This window comes from Tyto alba, unplaced genomic scaffold (genome assembly GCF_018691265.1).
Source record: "Tyto alba isolate M040663 unplaced genomic scaffold, T.alba_DEE_v4.0 Super-Scaffold_9, whole genome shotgun sequence".
NCBI classification, from domain to species: domain Eukaryota; kingdom Metazoa; phylum Chordata; class Aves; order Strigiformes; family Tytonidae; genus Tyto; species Tyto alba.
The window spans coordinates 19,596,125-19,610,041 of NW_024881330.1; the positions used below are offsets into that span (position 1 = coordinate 19,596,125).

The 13,917-nt window shown below is 39.6% G+C and overlaps 2 protein-coding genes across 5 annotated transcripts in view; one reads left to right on the forward strand and one right to left on the reverse strand.

Annotated features, from left to right (window-relative positions):
- Positions 1 to 119: 119 nt before the first annotated feature.
- On the reverse strand, positions 120 to 5,744 carry ENY2 (ENY2 transcription and export complex 2 subunit). 3 transcript variants are annotated; one of them, XM_042785915.1, is made up of 5 exons: positions 5,676 to 5,744; positions 5,233 to 5,327; positions 3,273 to 3,343; positions 1,280 to 1,354; positions 120 to 373 (listed from the first exon to the last, which is right to left on the reverse strand). In XM_042785915.1, the coding sequence occupies exons 2-5, from the start codon at positions 5,298 to 5,300 to the stop codon at positions 297 to 299; spliced, it is 291 nt and encodes a 96-aa protein (XP_042641849.1). In that variant the 5' UTR covers positions 5,301 to 5,327; positions 5,676 to 5,744; the 3' UTR covers positions 120 to 296. The 3 variants fall into 3 exon arrangements, with proteins under 3 accessions (XP_042641849.1, XP_042641848.1, XP_032844265.1); XM_042785914.1 differs by having other exon boundaries at positions 5,681 to 5,733; XM_032988374.2 differs by lacking the exon at positions 5,676 to 5,744 and adding an exon at positions 5,413 to 5,640.
- A 101-nt stretch (positions 5,745 to 5,845) lies between these two features.
- The window catches only part of NUDCD1 (NudC domain containing 1), a 52,663-nt gene continuing 44,591 nt past the window's right edge, over positions 5,846 to 13,917 (forward strand). The window contains exon 1 of one of the 2 annotated variants that reach the window (XM_032988354.2): positions 5,846 to 6,047. In XM_032988354.2, the coding sequence (XP_032844245.2) occupies positions 5,930 to 6,047 (118 nt within the window). In that variant the 5' untranslated portion in view covers positions 5,846 to 5,929. Of the gene's footprint in view, positions 6,048 to 6,266; positions 6,434 to 13,917 lie in introns of those variants that run through there. The other variant, XM_032988362.2, reaches the window with a different exon arrangement.

Sequence of the window (13,917 nt, forward strand, 5' to 3'; positions counted from 1 at the left end):
GCTTCTTTTTGGAAAATCTGAGCAAGTGTGCACAATTGTATAAAATTATGGATTATTAAAAACTGGTATAGGTACATATTACAGTGCACTGGTAGACAGAAGAGCCTTAGAACCACAAGTCCACAAATTTTTTTATTAAAATAACACCAAGTTTAAGAAATTGATGCAGTGCAAAGAAACTTCAATTCATCATACAAAAAAAAAATAATGATTTTCCATCCTTAATGTAAACTGCATTCAAATCCTGACATGATTGACATAATACAGAAACACTGTATCCCAGACGAATGTCAAAGTTAAAGACTGGCATGCTGGGCTAGGAAGGTTCTTATTCTTTGCAAGAGCTCTTTCTTTACGCTGTCTGGTACCAAGGCTGAAACACAAGTAAGAAAGCAAGAAGTAAAAAAGACAATATGGAAAATATGCTAATACCAACATTTTACAAAAGCTACTTCTTTGTTCTTGCAGTTAATACCTACAGTAACTGAAGCTACTTGATATTCATATAACACATCTATATTTTTCCCATTTAGAATAGGCTGAAATTGAAATCTATTGAGAACACTGTTGTTACTGGTATTTTTTTTGCCTAGCCATAGTCAAGAGAATTGGAAAGTTTGAGGGGTAGTATTATTCAACAGTTAACAGGATATAATCAACAGAAACTTATCAGGATTATCCTACCTTTTTTCCCCTCAAATTTAAGACTGAAAAAAAAAAATCTCAGTTATGACCTCAGAGTAAGGGTCTTCAGCAAGTTATTTATTATTCAGCAAGACCTCTTTTTATTTAAGACTTCTTAAAGTTTCTCCCACTAACACCAAAGTCCATTAGAGTCCAAGAAGAACTATATAAAGACGTCTGAGTATTTCCTTAAGAGATTCCATTTTTCTGTATGTTACATCCTTTCCTCTTCCCACTTCCCCACTAGTACCATTAGTTCAGATTTTCCATCCTGAAAAGGACTGGGATTTTAAAACATCTCTGCTGCATACCCCAAGTTTTCTTGGGACCGTTAAGTCAATTATAAAGATGAATATGGACTCATGACTAAATAATGTAACCTGCAAAAGTAGCCTACACACACAGCTCATTAAAAATTTTGAATTGCTGTTACATAATATAAATTCACCTTCTATTTGTAGTTAGTATCAAGCTATTAACATTTTTCCTTGAATCCAACACAGGCAGGTTCATAATGCTGCTTTCAAAATATTAATGAAATACAGATAGGTATGTTTATTGATGTACTACCACACCCACATTTGCATTTTCTTACCTCTGCCTTTGGGAGTGATTTCTGCCACCAAATCATCAACAGTAACATGCTCTAATCCTTTTTCTTTAATGACATCTGGGGAAGACCAAGACCGATATTTTAAGTATTTTAATGCATGCATTAAAAGACAAAACCTCTGCCAATGATTAAGAGATAAAACCTGCATGCATAGGTCAGCAGAGAATATGAAGGAGCATGTGACCTAAATACAGGTTATTAACTCAGCACCTACTGCATTTCACAGTGGATTTAGTCTCTCATTCATACCACAGGTTTAAGGATGGGAACTTGTCACTACTGATGCATCCTGATCAGATCATATTTTAAAATCAAACCTTACGAAGTTTAAGATTATCTGAGCATTACCAGATGTGCATATTACTTGCGTGTTGTAGCAGTTCACAAGTTGGTCCACTTATGTCTTCAAACACATTATTTACAACAGTGAGAAAGAGATGCAATTGGAAGACGACTTTGGAATACACAAGTGAGAGACAGAAACAGTAAATACTTATTACTCTTCCTATCTGGTTTAAATAACATCTCTCTGTATATCTCAGCAAAGTAAAAAAGCATATCTGAAAGAAAGGTGTACACCTATAGCAAAATAAAAGCTATGATTAAGATATACAGTATGATTAATACATGCCAGTATTTAAACAATTGTCCACTTATAGTGCCTTGAAGATTACTGAAAATGCAGCAGTCAATGCTGAGAAGAAACCTCAATTCAGTAACATAAACCTGAAATATTTTGTCTAAATATGAATGTTTTTAACTGTATGTTAGTATATCACATGAACTATTTGTAAACTGTTTTTCTTGGCTGAATTCCCTATAGAAATTAATCGTGGATTGCTCAAGTATTGGCCCTAATCCATAATGGCAAGAGGCTCTAGAAGAAGCTACCAAAAAATCCCCACTCCCACCCTAACCAAAGAATAACATAACCTCCCCGCCCCTCCCCCCCCCCCCCCCCCCCCCCCCCAAATCCCTCTCTGTCCTCTCTTTTTGGAGGTTACTAGGCCCTGAACAGGGACAAATAAACTTATATTTGCATTCTCAGCAGCTGCAGTTACAGTTCAAAGTACTATTGTAAATTAAATAATTTTACATTACACTCTGCTATAGTAAAGTTATGTGTATAGTTGAGAAGGCAGATAAACATCCCTTTCACTATCTGTACTACTGAAATAGGTAATCACTGGCAGTGGCTTCAGGCAGACAACTGCAAGCACGAATCATCTGAGCATTCTCTGCACATCCACCTATGAAAACAATTTAAGACAGCCCTACAAAAAGAAAAACCTTGTAAAGGAATATTGAGTTGCTAAGTACAATAGACCACATCAGGATTAAATCAAAAGTTCATGGGATTTGCTATTTGCTTTAAGGAAATTTCATAATGTGATAATATTCCTGGATGCTTAAATACTATTTATAACAGTTTCATACAGTCAGTAAATTGCAGTCATGCTGAATACTTAACTCAGAACTAAAGATTTGGGTATTTCGAGGTTCATCTGCTTGTTTTCACTCATCTAAGTACATGATCTTATTTTAAAGAACTGTATCCAGAAAGAATACCAATGCACTTCTTTCTCACTTATATGCAGATAACTAAGTTCTCTTTAATTTCTAAGTTGTGTACCACTGTATTTGCTCAATTTTCAATTATCTTGGTTTTTATTCTCCAGTGGTAAGGAAGTCATCTCTCAAAACAAAAAGCTGTATCACAATGAATATTTAGAGAATCAGTTCCAATGTTTTTCTCAGAAGCTTAGTAAGGCTCAGATCAAAGAAGTTTCAAGAATTTTTTTTTTTGCAAGATGGCAAGATGTTCTTGCGTGCAAAACCGATTGCCAGGGTTACTTTCCTCTTGCCCAAGTCTCATTTAAATTGATTGTTAGTCAGTAAAGCCTTCATCTGGGACTTTTATTTGGCCAGAACTTCAGCTGATTACAAAAGATATTAGTTATTTGACCACTGTTACCTTTGCAATGTGCCTTCAACTGATCCTTCCAGCCGCATTCAATTAATTTGGCTCTCAGCAATTCTTTAAGGCTGTTAAAACAATATACAAACATGTTAGGAACAGCAAGCATTCCTAACAGCTTAAATATGCTTCAGGGTAAAAGTTAAGCCTACATCTACTACTCATAGCAGAACTCCTACACCAGCAGCAATGGCTGAACAGCATGTAAATCTTAACCCAAATGGGTACCAATTGCAGTTTACCATGTTAAACTATGAGAAGTTGGTGGCTCAGAAGCTAATTCACAGTATTCCTTCAAGAAGTGTTGATGCTGCAGCCACATAAAAGAGGTAGAAGCTCTTGAATCACCAGAACTGCCCGAGTCTACTCTCTTAGAAAATGTATGCTAACTTTCAAAGTTAGAATATTTCACCTGAAACCAGGCCTTCAAAATACATAAAACCTTCCGCCCTCCTTTCTGAAAGAATTCTGTACTGCTGTATTCAACTTCAGGTTTCTCTCCCTGGTTACATGTTACCTTGTGTTAGGGGAAGATGAAGGGATCATGCATCTTCTCTTCCTAAGCGTGGTTAGCAATTATAAGCATAAGCAACAAGGCTTCAGGCATTAAATGGAGAAGACACACAACAATCTGTCACAATGATACATCTACTTCATATACAAGAGAATATTGAAAGCTAGCTAAGAAAGTGAAAATTAGTACCAAGAAACGGAAGGGAAAATTAAATTCAGATATCATAAAATAAACTTTAAGATCTTTATCCTTTATTACATCAGCTAGCAAGCCTACTTATCTTGCACCATTCCAAAGAACTCTACCAAAATTCTGGTTTTATGAATGAAAGGGTTACAGCAAGAGGCTGAACTGTGTAGGTCTACTCCATTTTACTCAGTGATTTGTGAAGAGAGCAAATGAACTGATAACAAAAATCAGAGTAACAATACAGGTGACATTTATTGATTCTGGATATGTCTTGATTCAAGAAATATGAGTGCAGCTCTGATAAAGCTTGTTTACAATACAGCTTTTGACATCCTGTCAAAACTCTTCCTACTCTTAAATTAAAATAAAATAGGTCTCAATACCATTTCAAGAAATTGCTTGCTCTGCTGAAGCTCTGTGCAATTTCCAAGGGGACAGTCACAACCAGGAAAGTAGAGCACAGGTAGACTAGGTACACTAGGTTCAGGGCTATGCAATGACCTAGGAAGAAGACTCCTCCTCATACAGGCCTTGAAAAATGAAAGAAATGGAGCTTTGGGTGCATGATGTTACAAATACAGTGAAATGATGAGGAGGAAAATGTCATAAACACACTAGCGATATGTAAATACACTGAAAATAGAACAGACTGGAGAGACAACAAAAGGCCAAAAACTAGCTGCCACACTACACTGCGCAATTTACTTGTTTGCCTTTATTGGGATCTCTACAATGACTTGCACAAGTGCTGTTATATGTGTTCCACTGTCTATTTCTTACCCTAACACGAGAAGATACAGGAACACAAGAAAGACATAAAGCCAAAAGGAAAGCTTTGTCTCATTCTCTTTATCAGGAAACAATACGATTTAACTTCAACAAATTGCATTTAATGGTGATTTTTATATGAACCAAGAGCTTTCCAACACAAAATACCAGGAAAAAAACCCCAAACTTTAGAGTTCATAAGCCAACCACCCCATCCTACATTTTCCCAGCTTCTCAAGTGTAAAACTTAAACTGTTCAAAAGGCAAAAATAAGGCATCAGGTTCTGTTTGTTTTGGTTTTTTTTTGTGTTTTTTTGTTGTTTTTTTTTTTTTTTTTTTGATATAGCTTTATGTGATAGATAAGACTTTCACATGCAAGCATTTGAAGAAACGAGTTACGTTTACTTAATCCTTACTTCTAGGTATAGTTCAGGCTTGGTAACATTTCAAGCCTCTCACGGGCATGGCGCAGGAAGCCTTACTTACCGTTCTCGCTCTCCTGTTTCTATCAGCTTTTGGTTAATGGTTGCTCTCATCTGGGCATCTTTATTCATTTTGGAAACCAAGGCTTTTCCACAAACCTACACAGAGCAGAAGAGAGTTTTAACAACTACCGGTGCCGCTGACACAACAACAAAAAAAGAAAAGCCAGTCGCTCAGCATTACGCGCAGCCCGTTTACGCGTCCCCGCAGCCCGGGACCGGCTCAGGGCGGACGAGCAGGCACAGACCGGCGCCACGGCAGCACTCCCGGGCCGCCCCAGCGCCGAGGGGGCCGCCAGCTCACCGGGCGGGGCGCGGCGCGGCCCGCCCCCGCCGCCGCGGCCTCCCCCCCACCCGGCGCCTCCCGGCTCCGCCGCGCCTGGAGCGAGCGGACGGCCGCGGGGAGAGGGGCCGGCAGGCCCGGGCCCGGGCCGCCCGCGCTCCCACCTCACCCCGCCAGTCCCCGGCGGCAGAAGGCGGGGCCGCCTCCCGGACGCACCGCCCGGCCCCGCTCCCGCCCTCCTCGGCGCGGGCGCCGCCGGGAGCGGTAGTCCGGGCGGTGCTGCCGGCTCCGGGCCGCCCTCGAGCCGGCACTACCGCTCCCGGCGTGCCCCGGCGCTTCCCGTGACGCTCGGCGGCCGCTCCCGCGCGTCGCCCGAGGGGCCGCCGCCGCTCCCGCAGGTCTTCCCCGGAGCCGCGGCATGGCGGGCGCCGCCCACTGCTCCCTGCGGGCCAAGCGCCTGCTGCTGGACCCCAAGTTCGAGGGCTACAAGCTGTCCCTGGAGCCGCTGGCCTGCTACCAGCTGGGGCTCGACGCGGGTGAGGAGCGGGGCTGGGTGCGCCCTAAGGCCTGGCCGGCCCCTCGGGCAGCGGGGGCGGGTACCGTGTCTGTCCGCCCGTCTCTCCGTGCTCCTGCGGTGCTCCCCGGCCCAGGGACCCTCGGGCCGAGCGTGCCCTGAGCTGGGGAAGGAGCCCGACCCGCCTTACCGGGAGGCCTGCGCGCCGCTTCTCGGTCGGGAACGGCGGGCGCTTGAGAGACTTCGTGTTTCGTCTCGGTTTTTCTCGTTGCAATTGGCTGCAATGTTGGCGTTGCTCCCCTCCCCCGCTTCATGTGGTTTCGTGGTGGACCAAGTTCTCCTGACTGTTATCAAATGGCCGCCCTGCAGCTGGCTGCCCCTGCGAGTTTGAGCTTAGCTTCTCAGTGGGTAAGAAGATCTGTGTGCTGGGTCTGGCCTTGGCTTGTGCACACCTGGCAAGGCCAGATGACCGGCTGGGGAAGTTTGAAGCGGTAGTGTTCATATGAGTGTGATGAAGTACGTGTGATTTAGAGAAATATATATGAAGTTAGTATCTTCTGCAAAACAGCAAATTACCTGTTTTTCTTTATTACTCTGCTCCAGAGGTGGATCTTGAGGCTATGCATTCCATGCTCTGCTTTTTCTGCTAAGCATTGCTAACATTTGAGGTACTGGTCCATTAATGGGCTAATTCACTGAGAACTTTAGCACAAAGTCACGTTGGGTGTGTGCTTACAACCTTAGCCATGCCCCCTGAAGTCTCTCCACGTGCTACCTTTTTGATTTGTGAAATTTAGATCTTTTGTAAAGCAGATGAATTAATTTATCTTTTTTATAAAGCTGGGGCAGTAATATACAATTTGGGATGACTCTCTCTACCTCTAGGTATATTTACTGAACAATATACCTGTCTGCAGGGTTACCTGGTATGTGTTACTTCAGTTATGTGTCGACTACATTGTGCTAGTAGTGGATCAGAAAGGTATGTTTACCATGGTGAATTGTAAGCAGTAAGGTGGAAGTTGTATGTGAAGTGTGTATTGAAGGATGAGTGAATGAGATTGTGGTGATACTGTGTGTGTATCAATGAAACATTTAACGAGAGTAACGTTTTTGTTACGTATTTTGACATTTTTACTGTAGGACTGATTTAGGTGTCGCCTTTCAAAAGACAGCCCAAATGTTAGGGATGTGTGTTAGGAGTGTACTACAGCTGTGGCCGAGATGAGAACAGTTAGTGTAGTGTAGGTACAGTCTCTTCGTTTGTCCTTTAGTTGATGTTCTTCTTATGGTCAAACAAGCTATACGGTTCTTGGACTGTCATTTGTGCACCTATTCTAAATAGATGAGGATTGCAGATTTTCATTCAAATGTTTGAATGATGGAGTTGCCAATGGGGAGATGGATCTAGTTCTTGTCCGCTCAGGTATTTTACGTAATTTGTGTGATAGAAGAGTGACATGTGTGTGATACAAGATTTATATGTGTGCCTGTGTTCTTTCTGTTCTCCGCTTCCCACAGCACAAAGACCCTGACTCATTTCCGTCTAATTTATTTGGCCGTCCCATTAATAGAAAATCACTTACTCTGTTCTCTGTGTTTGTGTGTGTGTGTATAGAGAGATATTGGTCCACTGGAGAGTGGAAGGTTTTTATTTTGTTGCTGTTTTTTAAAATTAGTAACATGAAATATAAACCAAACCAGGCTCTGTATCTGTCTTCTAGATGTTTTGTTTGCCCACGTTTCAGCTCTCAGGCCATACAGCTGGTTCTCCTTGCTGTTTTTCTTCTGCTTACTTCAAGGCAGTTTCCTCACAGTACAGAGATGTTCTGTACCTGAATTTCCTATTTCCTGGTGTCAGTATGTACATCGTATACGTAGACTGAGGGCATCCTTCTGTAACTTGACTTCAGTGTTGTGCAGGAATAATGGGTTGTGTTGTAGAGATGGTGGCTGGTGTATAGGCTGTGGCTTTTTCAAATTACTGTTTGGAGGAAGAAATTAATACTGTGTGAGAAGGCCAAGGACTTCTGCTTTTCAGCACATTTGTGAGCAGATTAAAAGTCTCAGGAACGTGATGAAGAACTTGGTAGTTTGTGGGTTATTAAATGAATATTTGTCACTGAGTAAAGAGTTTGATTTTGTTTTCTCAAAGTGGGAGTGAGTAAAGTACAATAGCTGAAAAAAATGTCAAATATTTAGGAACACTGTCAGCATGACTAATTTCTGGTAATATTCACAACTGTGTGCAGAAATGTGGTTGTAGAATCTGGAAGATTAATGTATAAAGGTGGTTGAATTTTTTGTTTGTTTTCCAGGAAACTATCTCAGGAGTGATTGTCTCAAATGACCTGGGTTTTGGAGTTTTGCCTGTGTGGCATCCCAAATTTCATGGCAGTAAGATGAACATAGGAGATTTAAAGTACACGCAATACATGACAATAAATAGAAATAGGTACTCATTCTTAAGTAGAACTGACTTAATTCAGCTGTAGTTGAAGTATGCAGTGTTATTACAAATTTGTGTATTAAGCATTAGAGTATTAATCTTTTTCATTGATATTTTAATCTATGTTTTTATATTTATCCATTTTTATGAATTTCACTGCTAGCTATAAAATGACAAAAAAAAAATTGTTACGTGGAATTGATGCGGACTTTTACTACTGGAGCAGGTGGATAGCAGCACATGGTGTTGTGGGGCAACTTGCAGTGGTTGTCGTGCTCATGTGGACTACAATGAGCTTCATTTTCTGACCATTGTGTGAAACTTAGTATTCAATTCTAATTTGCCTTTAACTGTCAAACTGTGGTTGCCAGGAATTTGCTGTGGTCAGATGTGCAGCTGAATCAGAAAGAAATCAAAATTATTTATTTGATCTGTGGTAGAGGGGAATTTTCTAGTGAATTTCTCAAATAAGTGCTCACGGTGAAGATGAATGGTGAAATTCTGATATCTCACGTTCCCTTTTAAATACTCTGATTTGCATGTTCTTTTATTTCTTCCTTACTCCTACCCATTCTGTCTTAGTTAATCTAAACTTTCAGGCATTTGTATTTTCTCATCTCTCATCCTGGTAACATGTTTTGACTAGTAATGAGTCCCACACTACTATACCTTTAATTCCCAACTCTTCATCCTAAATTTTGTCTATTTTTCTCCTTATTTTCCTTAGTATATTTCCATAACTTATTTTCAAACATTTCCTTTGCATTGAGCTTTGTAATGCCTTTCTTTTAGATCACTGAAGCTTTCAGAGAGAGAAAAGAGCGTCTCGTTTACTGGCACCTCTTCTGTACTGATCTGATCTCAGCAGAACCCAAAGCAGTGATTGTCAGGAAATCCTTGTCTCCAACAGGGAGCATGTCTAAGATGCACGACATTTTTAAAAAATTGAGAACCTTGCTCTTGACTTCCACTGGTCAGATGTAACTTGATTCCTTTTTTTTTTTTTTTTTTTTCCAGAAGCTTAGAATTTATTCAGAAGTGGATATCCCACATGCTTTTCCTCTCTTTCTTGTCTATTTGGCAGAACCATTATACATATGATGTAGTGTATGCTTTTTGATACAATAACAGCTGAAAGGCATAGTAAGAATCCACTCAAACATGGAGCTCCTGTTGCAAGCCAGAAGAATATGCAGAGAATGCATTCCTTTGATCATGTGCATTTATGGGGTTTTGTCACTTTTTAAAAAAATTGGTGTTAGTAAATAACTGCCCTATTTGCATCCTGCTTAGACTGGAGGGTCTGTACTTTAGTGAAAAGTAGCTGCCCATTGGTAATGCTACCTGGAAAACATGCGTTTGTGTCTTTTTCTGGAGTGAGAGGCACTGATATGTTTCAAATGCTTGTAGAGATTTCCATTTGTATTTTCCATTTCTACTTGAAAAAATTATAGAAAAAAAAAGTCTTCTTAGTAATGTATGGGAAATACTAAAAAAACTGTGAGCCACAGCTTTTTCAGACAGTTACAGCTGCAGTTCATAAATCTAGGTTTACATCTCAGGCATATGTGTATCTGTTCTTGTGTTGTACTTTAATTTCTTGAGAAAGAAAAAGATAATGTAGAGGCATGTTCTGCCCTGGAACTGTTGTTAAAGAAAATGGTTCTTGCAGCTGGCACAAGTCAGCTTATAAAGCAAGGCATTGCTATAGTGTCACTTTCACAAATGCCTTGCTAGTGTTTGGATCTTACTCAATTTATTTGTTCAATTTAGTGTGTGATAGATCCCATTTACTTTTCACACCTGTGTAAGTAATTTGATCAGGCAGAAATACTTCATTACATGGTATCTGTCAGCCCGTGCTTGTTTTCAGCAAGCTATGTATTTATTAAACAGTAAATTTTTGTGTTTAGTCTAACATACTCACAGCAGTAGAATAAACAAACTTTGTACTTTTACTCAACAACCTCAATGAGATGATGCTGCCATTAACAATAAAAACATATTTGTTAATATTAAAAGAATTAATGCAAGGCTAGAAGGATCTCTGAATGCTCATACTAGAAAATAAATTAATGTTAGTTCTTCTACCAGTAGATAACTGTATATGAAATACTAAATTGCTTCCACTGGGTGGCATTGCAAAACAAAGTATGACATACAAGCGTGTAACATTCAATGCCCCAAAATAATATGCTGATATAATTATTTTACATATTTTTTTTGTACTGTAAAGTTATCTTTATGTATTCAGTAAAACATCTAAAAACAAGAGCAGAGTGAGAGGACTGGGTGAGTGTTTCTCATTCTTTGTTTTCTACTTTTTTTTTTTTTTTTCCATTCTGCTTTATAGTGTTTGTGGCAGATGCAACACTTCACTATTCATTTAAAGTGTAAGCCCCTTGGTAGTGCTCTTTATTCTGAGTGAGATTTTTTTATGCAGTGTGGAGTAATAATTAGAGTAAGATCCAGTTAGGTTAGGGATGTCTTACTCCTGTTAATTCTTATGAGTTTCTTTGTATTTAGTGCTTTTGCTTTTAAGTAAAGGTGGTGTGAGTGAAAATCTTTGCTTAATTAACTTTGAACTATTTTGAGTCAAATTACTTTTTTTTAAGTGTGGAGCTGGAGATAAATACAATTCTAGAAAAGTAGCATAATTTTCTTTGTACCAGTCTGAAGCATCCCACCTAACTAGGGTTTTTGTGAAATAATATTGAAAGCTAAGATTTAATTGATACATTCTGCTTATTTGCTCTCTTTTCTGGTGTGACAGAGTATGAATCAATGTTCTTGGGTTTTACTAGTGCAGATTTGTTTATCAGAAACTTGAAGGAGACCATGTATCATTCTGTTGAATAGCTGTCATTAACTACTGCTTGTTAATTGAACACAAAAAGCTGAAGCTGGCCAATTAGTCTGACTCTTAAAAAAACCCCAAAACAAAACAGAACCAAACCAAACAAACACCCCCCAACACACACAACTGCAAACCAAACAGCAACAAAAAAATAGCAAAAATTCCTGACCAAACAAAAATACTGCAAAACTGTAATTATGTGACTGCGGTGATGATGTGACTGAAGTATTCCTTCTTTTCCCTTTATATTAACTTCTCTTGTTCTGAATTTACTTTATTAAAAGTCTTCATTTCTCCTCTCTTTTGTCCTTCATTTTTTTTCACTCAGCTCTGTTGGTTTTCTCCTCATTTTTCCAGGGATCATTAAGAAATCTTGAACCTGGAAGGCTGTGGAAAGGAAGGAATGAACTTCATCCTAATGTAAAATCTCCTATAAACTATCTGAGCACATGATATGTTAGAGCAGATGGCATTTGTGCACAGATTTCACTTGATCACAGAATGGGTTTCAATTAATTGAGGATGGAATAGCTTCTCTAATTACTTTTATAATATGTATATGCAAGATATATTCTGCAAGCTATACAGCCTGTTTATACAGCTATATATACAGGATACTTTCTGCAAGCAGTTGATAACCTTACTTGAAGTGTTTCATCACAGTACAGTACACATTTGTTTAATTTCCTGGTTTAAAATCACCTATAGATTGTATAGTTTCTGACCTCTGCTTATGAAGAGTTAACGACATACTGCAATTATACAAGGAAATTGTATCTCCTATTCCTGACCCCTTATTACTCTGGGCTTGTTAGGAGTACAGGCTGAAAAACTCAAGGACAGAGAATTTATTCATGCTCTGCCAGCTTTTATGAAGTTTATCACCTTACAGTCAGCTAATCAATAGTATATTGTTGCAAGAATTTTCTTGAAAGGTTATAGATTTGCTTTAGGAAGCATCATTTGGACTGTTTTCACTATTTGTATGCATTACGATTCTGACAGTAGCAACGTGTCTAGGGTGAGGGGGACAGGGAGGGAGAAGTGGACGAGACAATTTTATGTTTTCTGTGCTAAAAAAGCTTTACGTGCTTCTGCATGTGTATTCTCATTTCAGAAGATCAGTTAACTTAGTTATACAGGAAGTAGATGACATGCATTTGGTTTCACTGAAAAATAATTATCCTGGATTATATTTGGCTTTGTCTTTAATTGTTTACAAAATATTCACATCATCTCTTCTCATGTTGTGAAGAATATCTCTGTGATAAAGTTTGATTATACAAACAGCTTTAAAATGTGTTTCCACAACACATTCTTCTAATTTATCTTATGTAATTTACTGTAAAGTATTCTAATTAGTTAAAGTAGAAATTGGAATGGGCAGCAGTCTCTCCCATTATGACAGATGTATTTTCTTCTTACTCCTTTCTTGACGTTCTAGTTTCTTTTTAAGGGCTATGACTTAGGGAACAGTAATTTATTAATTGCAGAGGTACGGAAATCCCTCCTGTGTGGTGAATATGAATAATGATTTGAGCTGAGTGGAATGAATGCTGTTAGTTTGCTCATATCAACAGCGATTAGGAGACTAATTGCTAATTATGCTGTCATTTTACAAGCATTTTGTATAGTATGACTGGATTTTTTTATTAATCAGACAATACAATCTTGCATAGTTTCCTATAGCCACTTTTATGTTAATAGTACCATTGTAGTGAACAGCCTTTGTCTGTAGCCTAGTTAGAAAAAGCTTAGCCTGAAATTTTGGTAGTATGGACATTTCTCAAGATTTCAACCCCAGTGGGACATGTATTTTTTCTATAATGGCCATGTATTAATTCTTCTTTGTACTGTTTTAATCTTTTCCCTTGCAAGTGGTGATAGCTTGGTAATTTAAGGCTATGAAATCCACGTAGTTAGATGGGATATTTCTTTTGTCTATTTTTGTCTTGGAGTTACCATAGAACAGGATTTTTTTTTCTTTACTGTAATACCAGGTACATATAAGGAATGATAGGTGCTCTTCCCAAGCAGACTTAAAAGTAGGTTTTACATGGTACTTGCATGTGTGTTTCATCTTGTGAGGGTTATTGACAAAGTGGATCTCAACACATGTTGGGAAGAGACAGTATGGGTTTTGGTAGTGGGGGGGGCTGCGGAGGCGGCTTCTGTGAGAAGCTGCCAGAAGCTTCCCCCATATCTGAACAGAGCCAATGCCAGCTGGCTCCAAGACGAACCTGCTACTGCCCAAGGCTGAGCCCATCAGTGACAGTGGTAGTGCCTCTGGGATAACACATTTAAGAGTGGGAAAAAAACCTGTGCAACTGCAGCTGAAGAGAGGAATGAAAATATGTGATAGCAACAGCCCTGCAGACACCAAGGTTGGTGAAGAAGGAGGGGGAGGAGGTGCTCCAGGCAGCGGAGCAGAGATTCCCCTGCAGCCTGTGGTAAAAACCATGGTGAGGCAGGCTGTGCCCCTGCACCCATGGAGGTTAATGGTGGAGCAGCTATCCACCTGCAGCCCGTAGAGGACCCCACTCCAGAGCAGGTGGATGTGCCTGAAGGAGGCTGTGACCCTGTAGG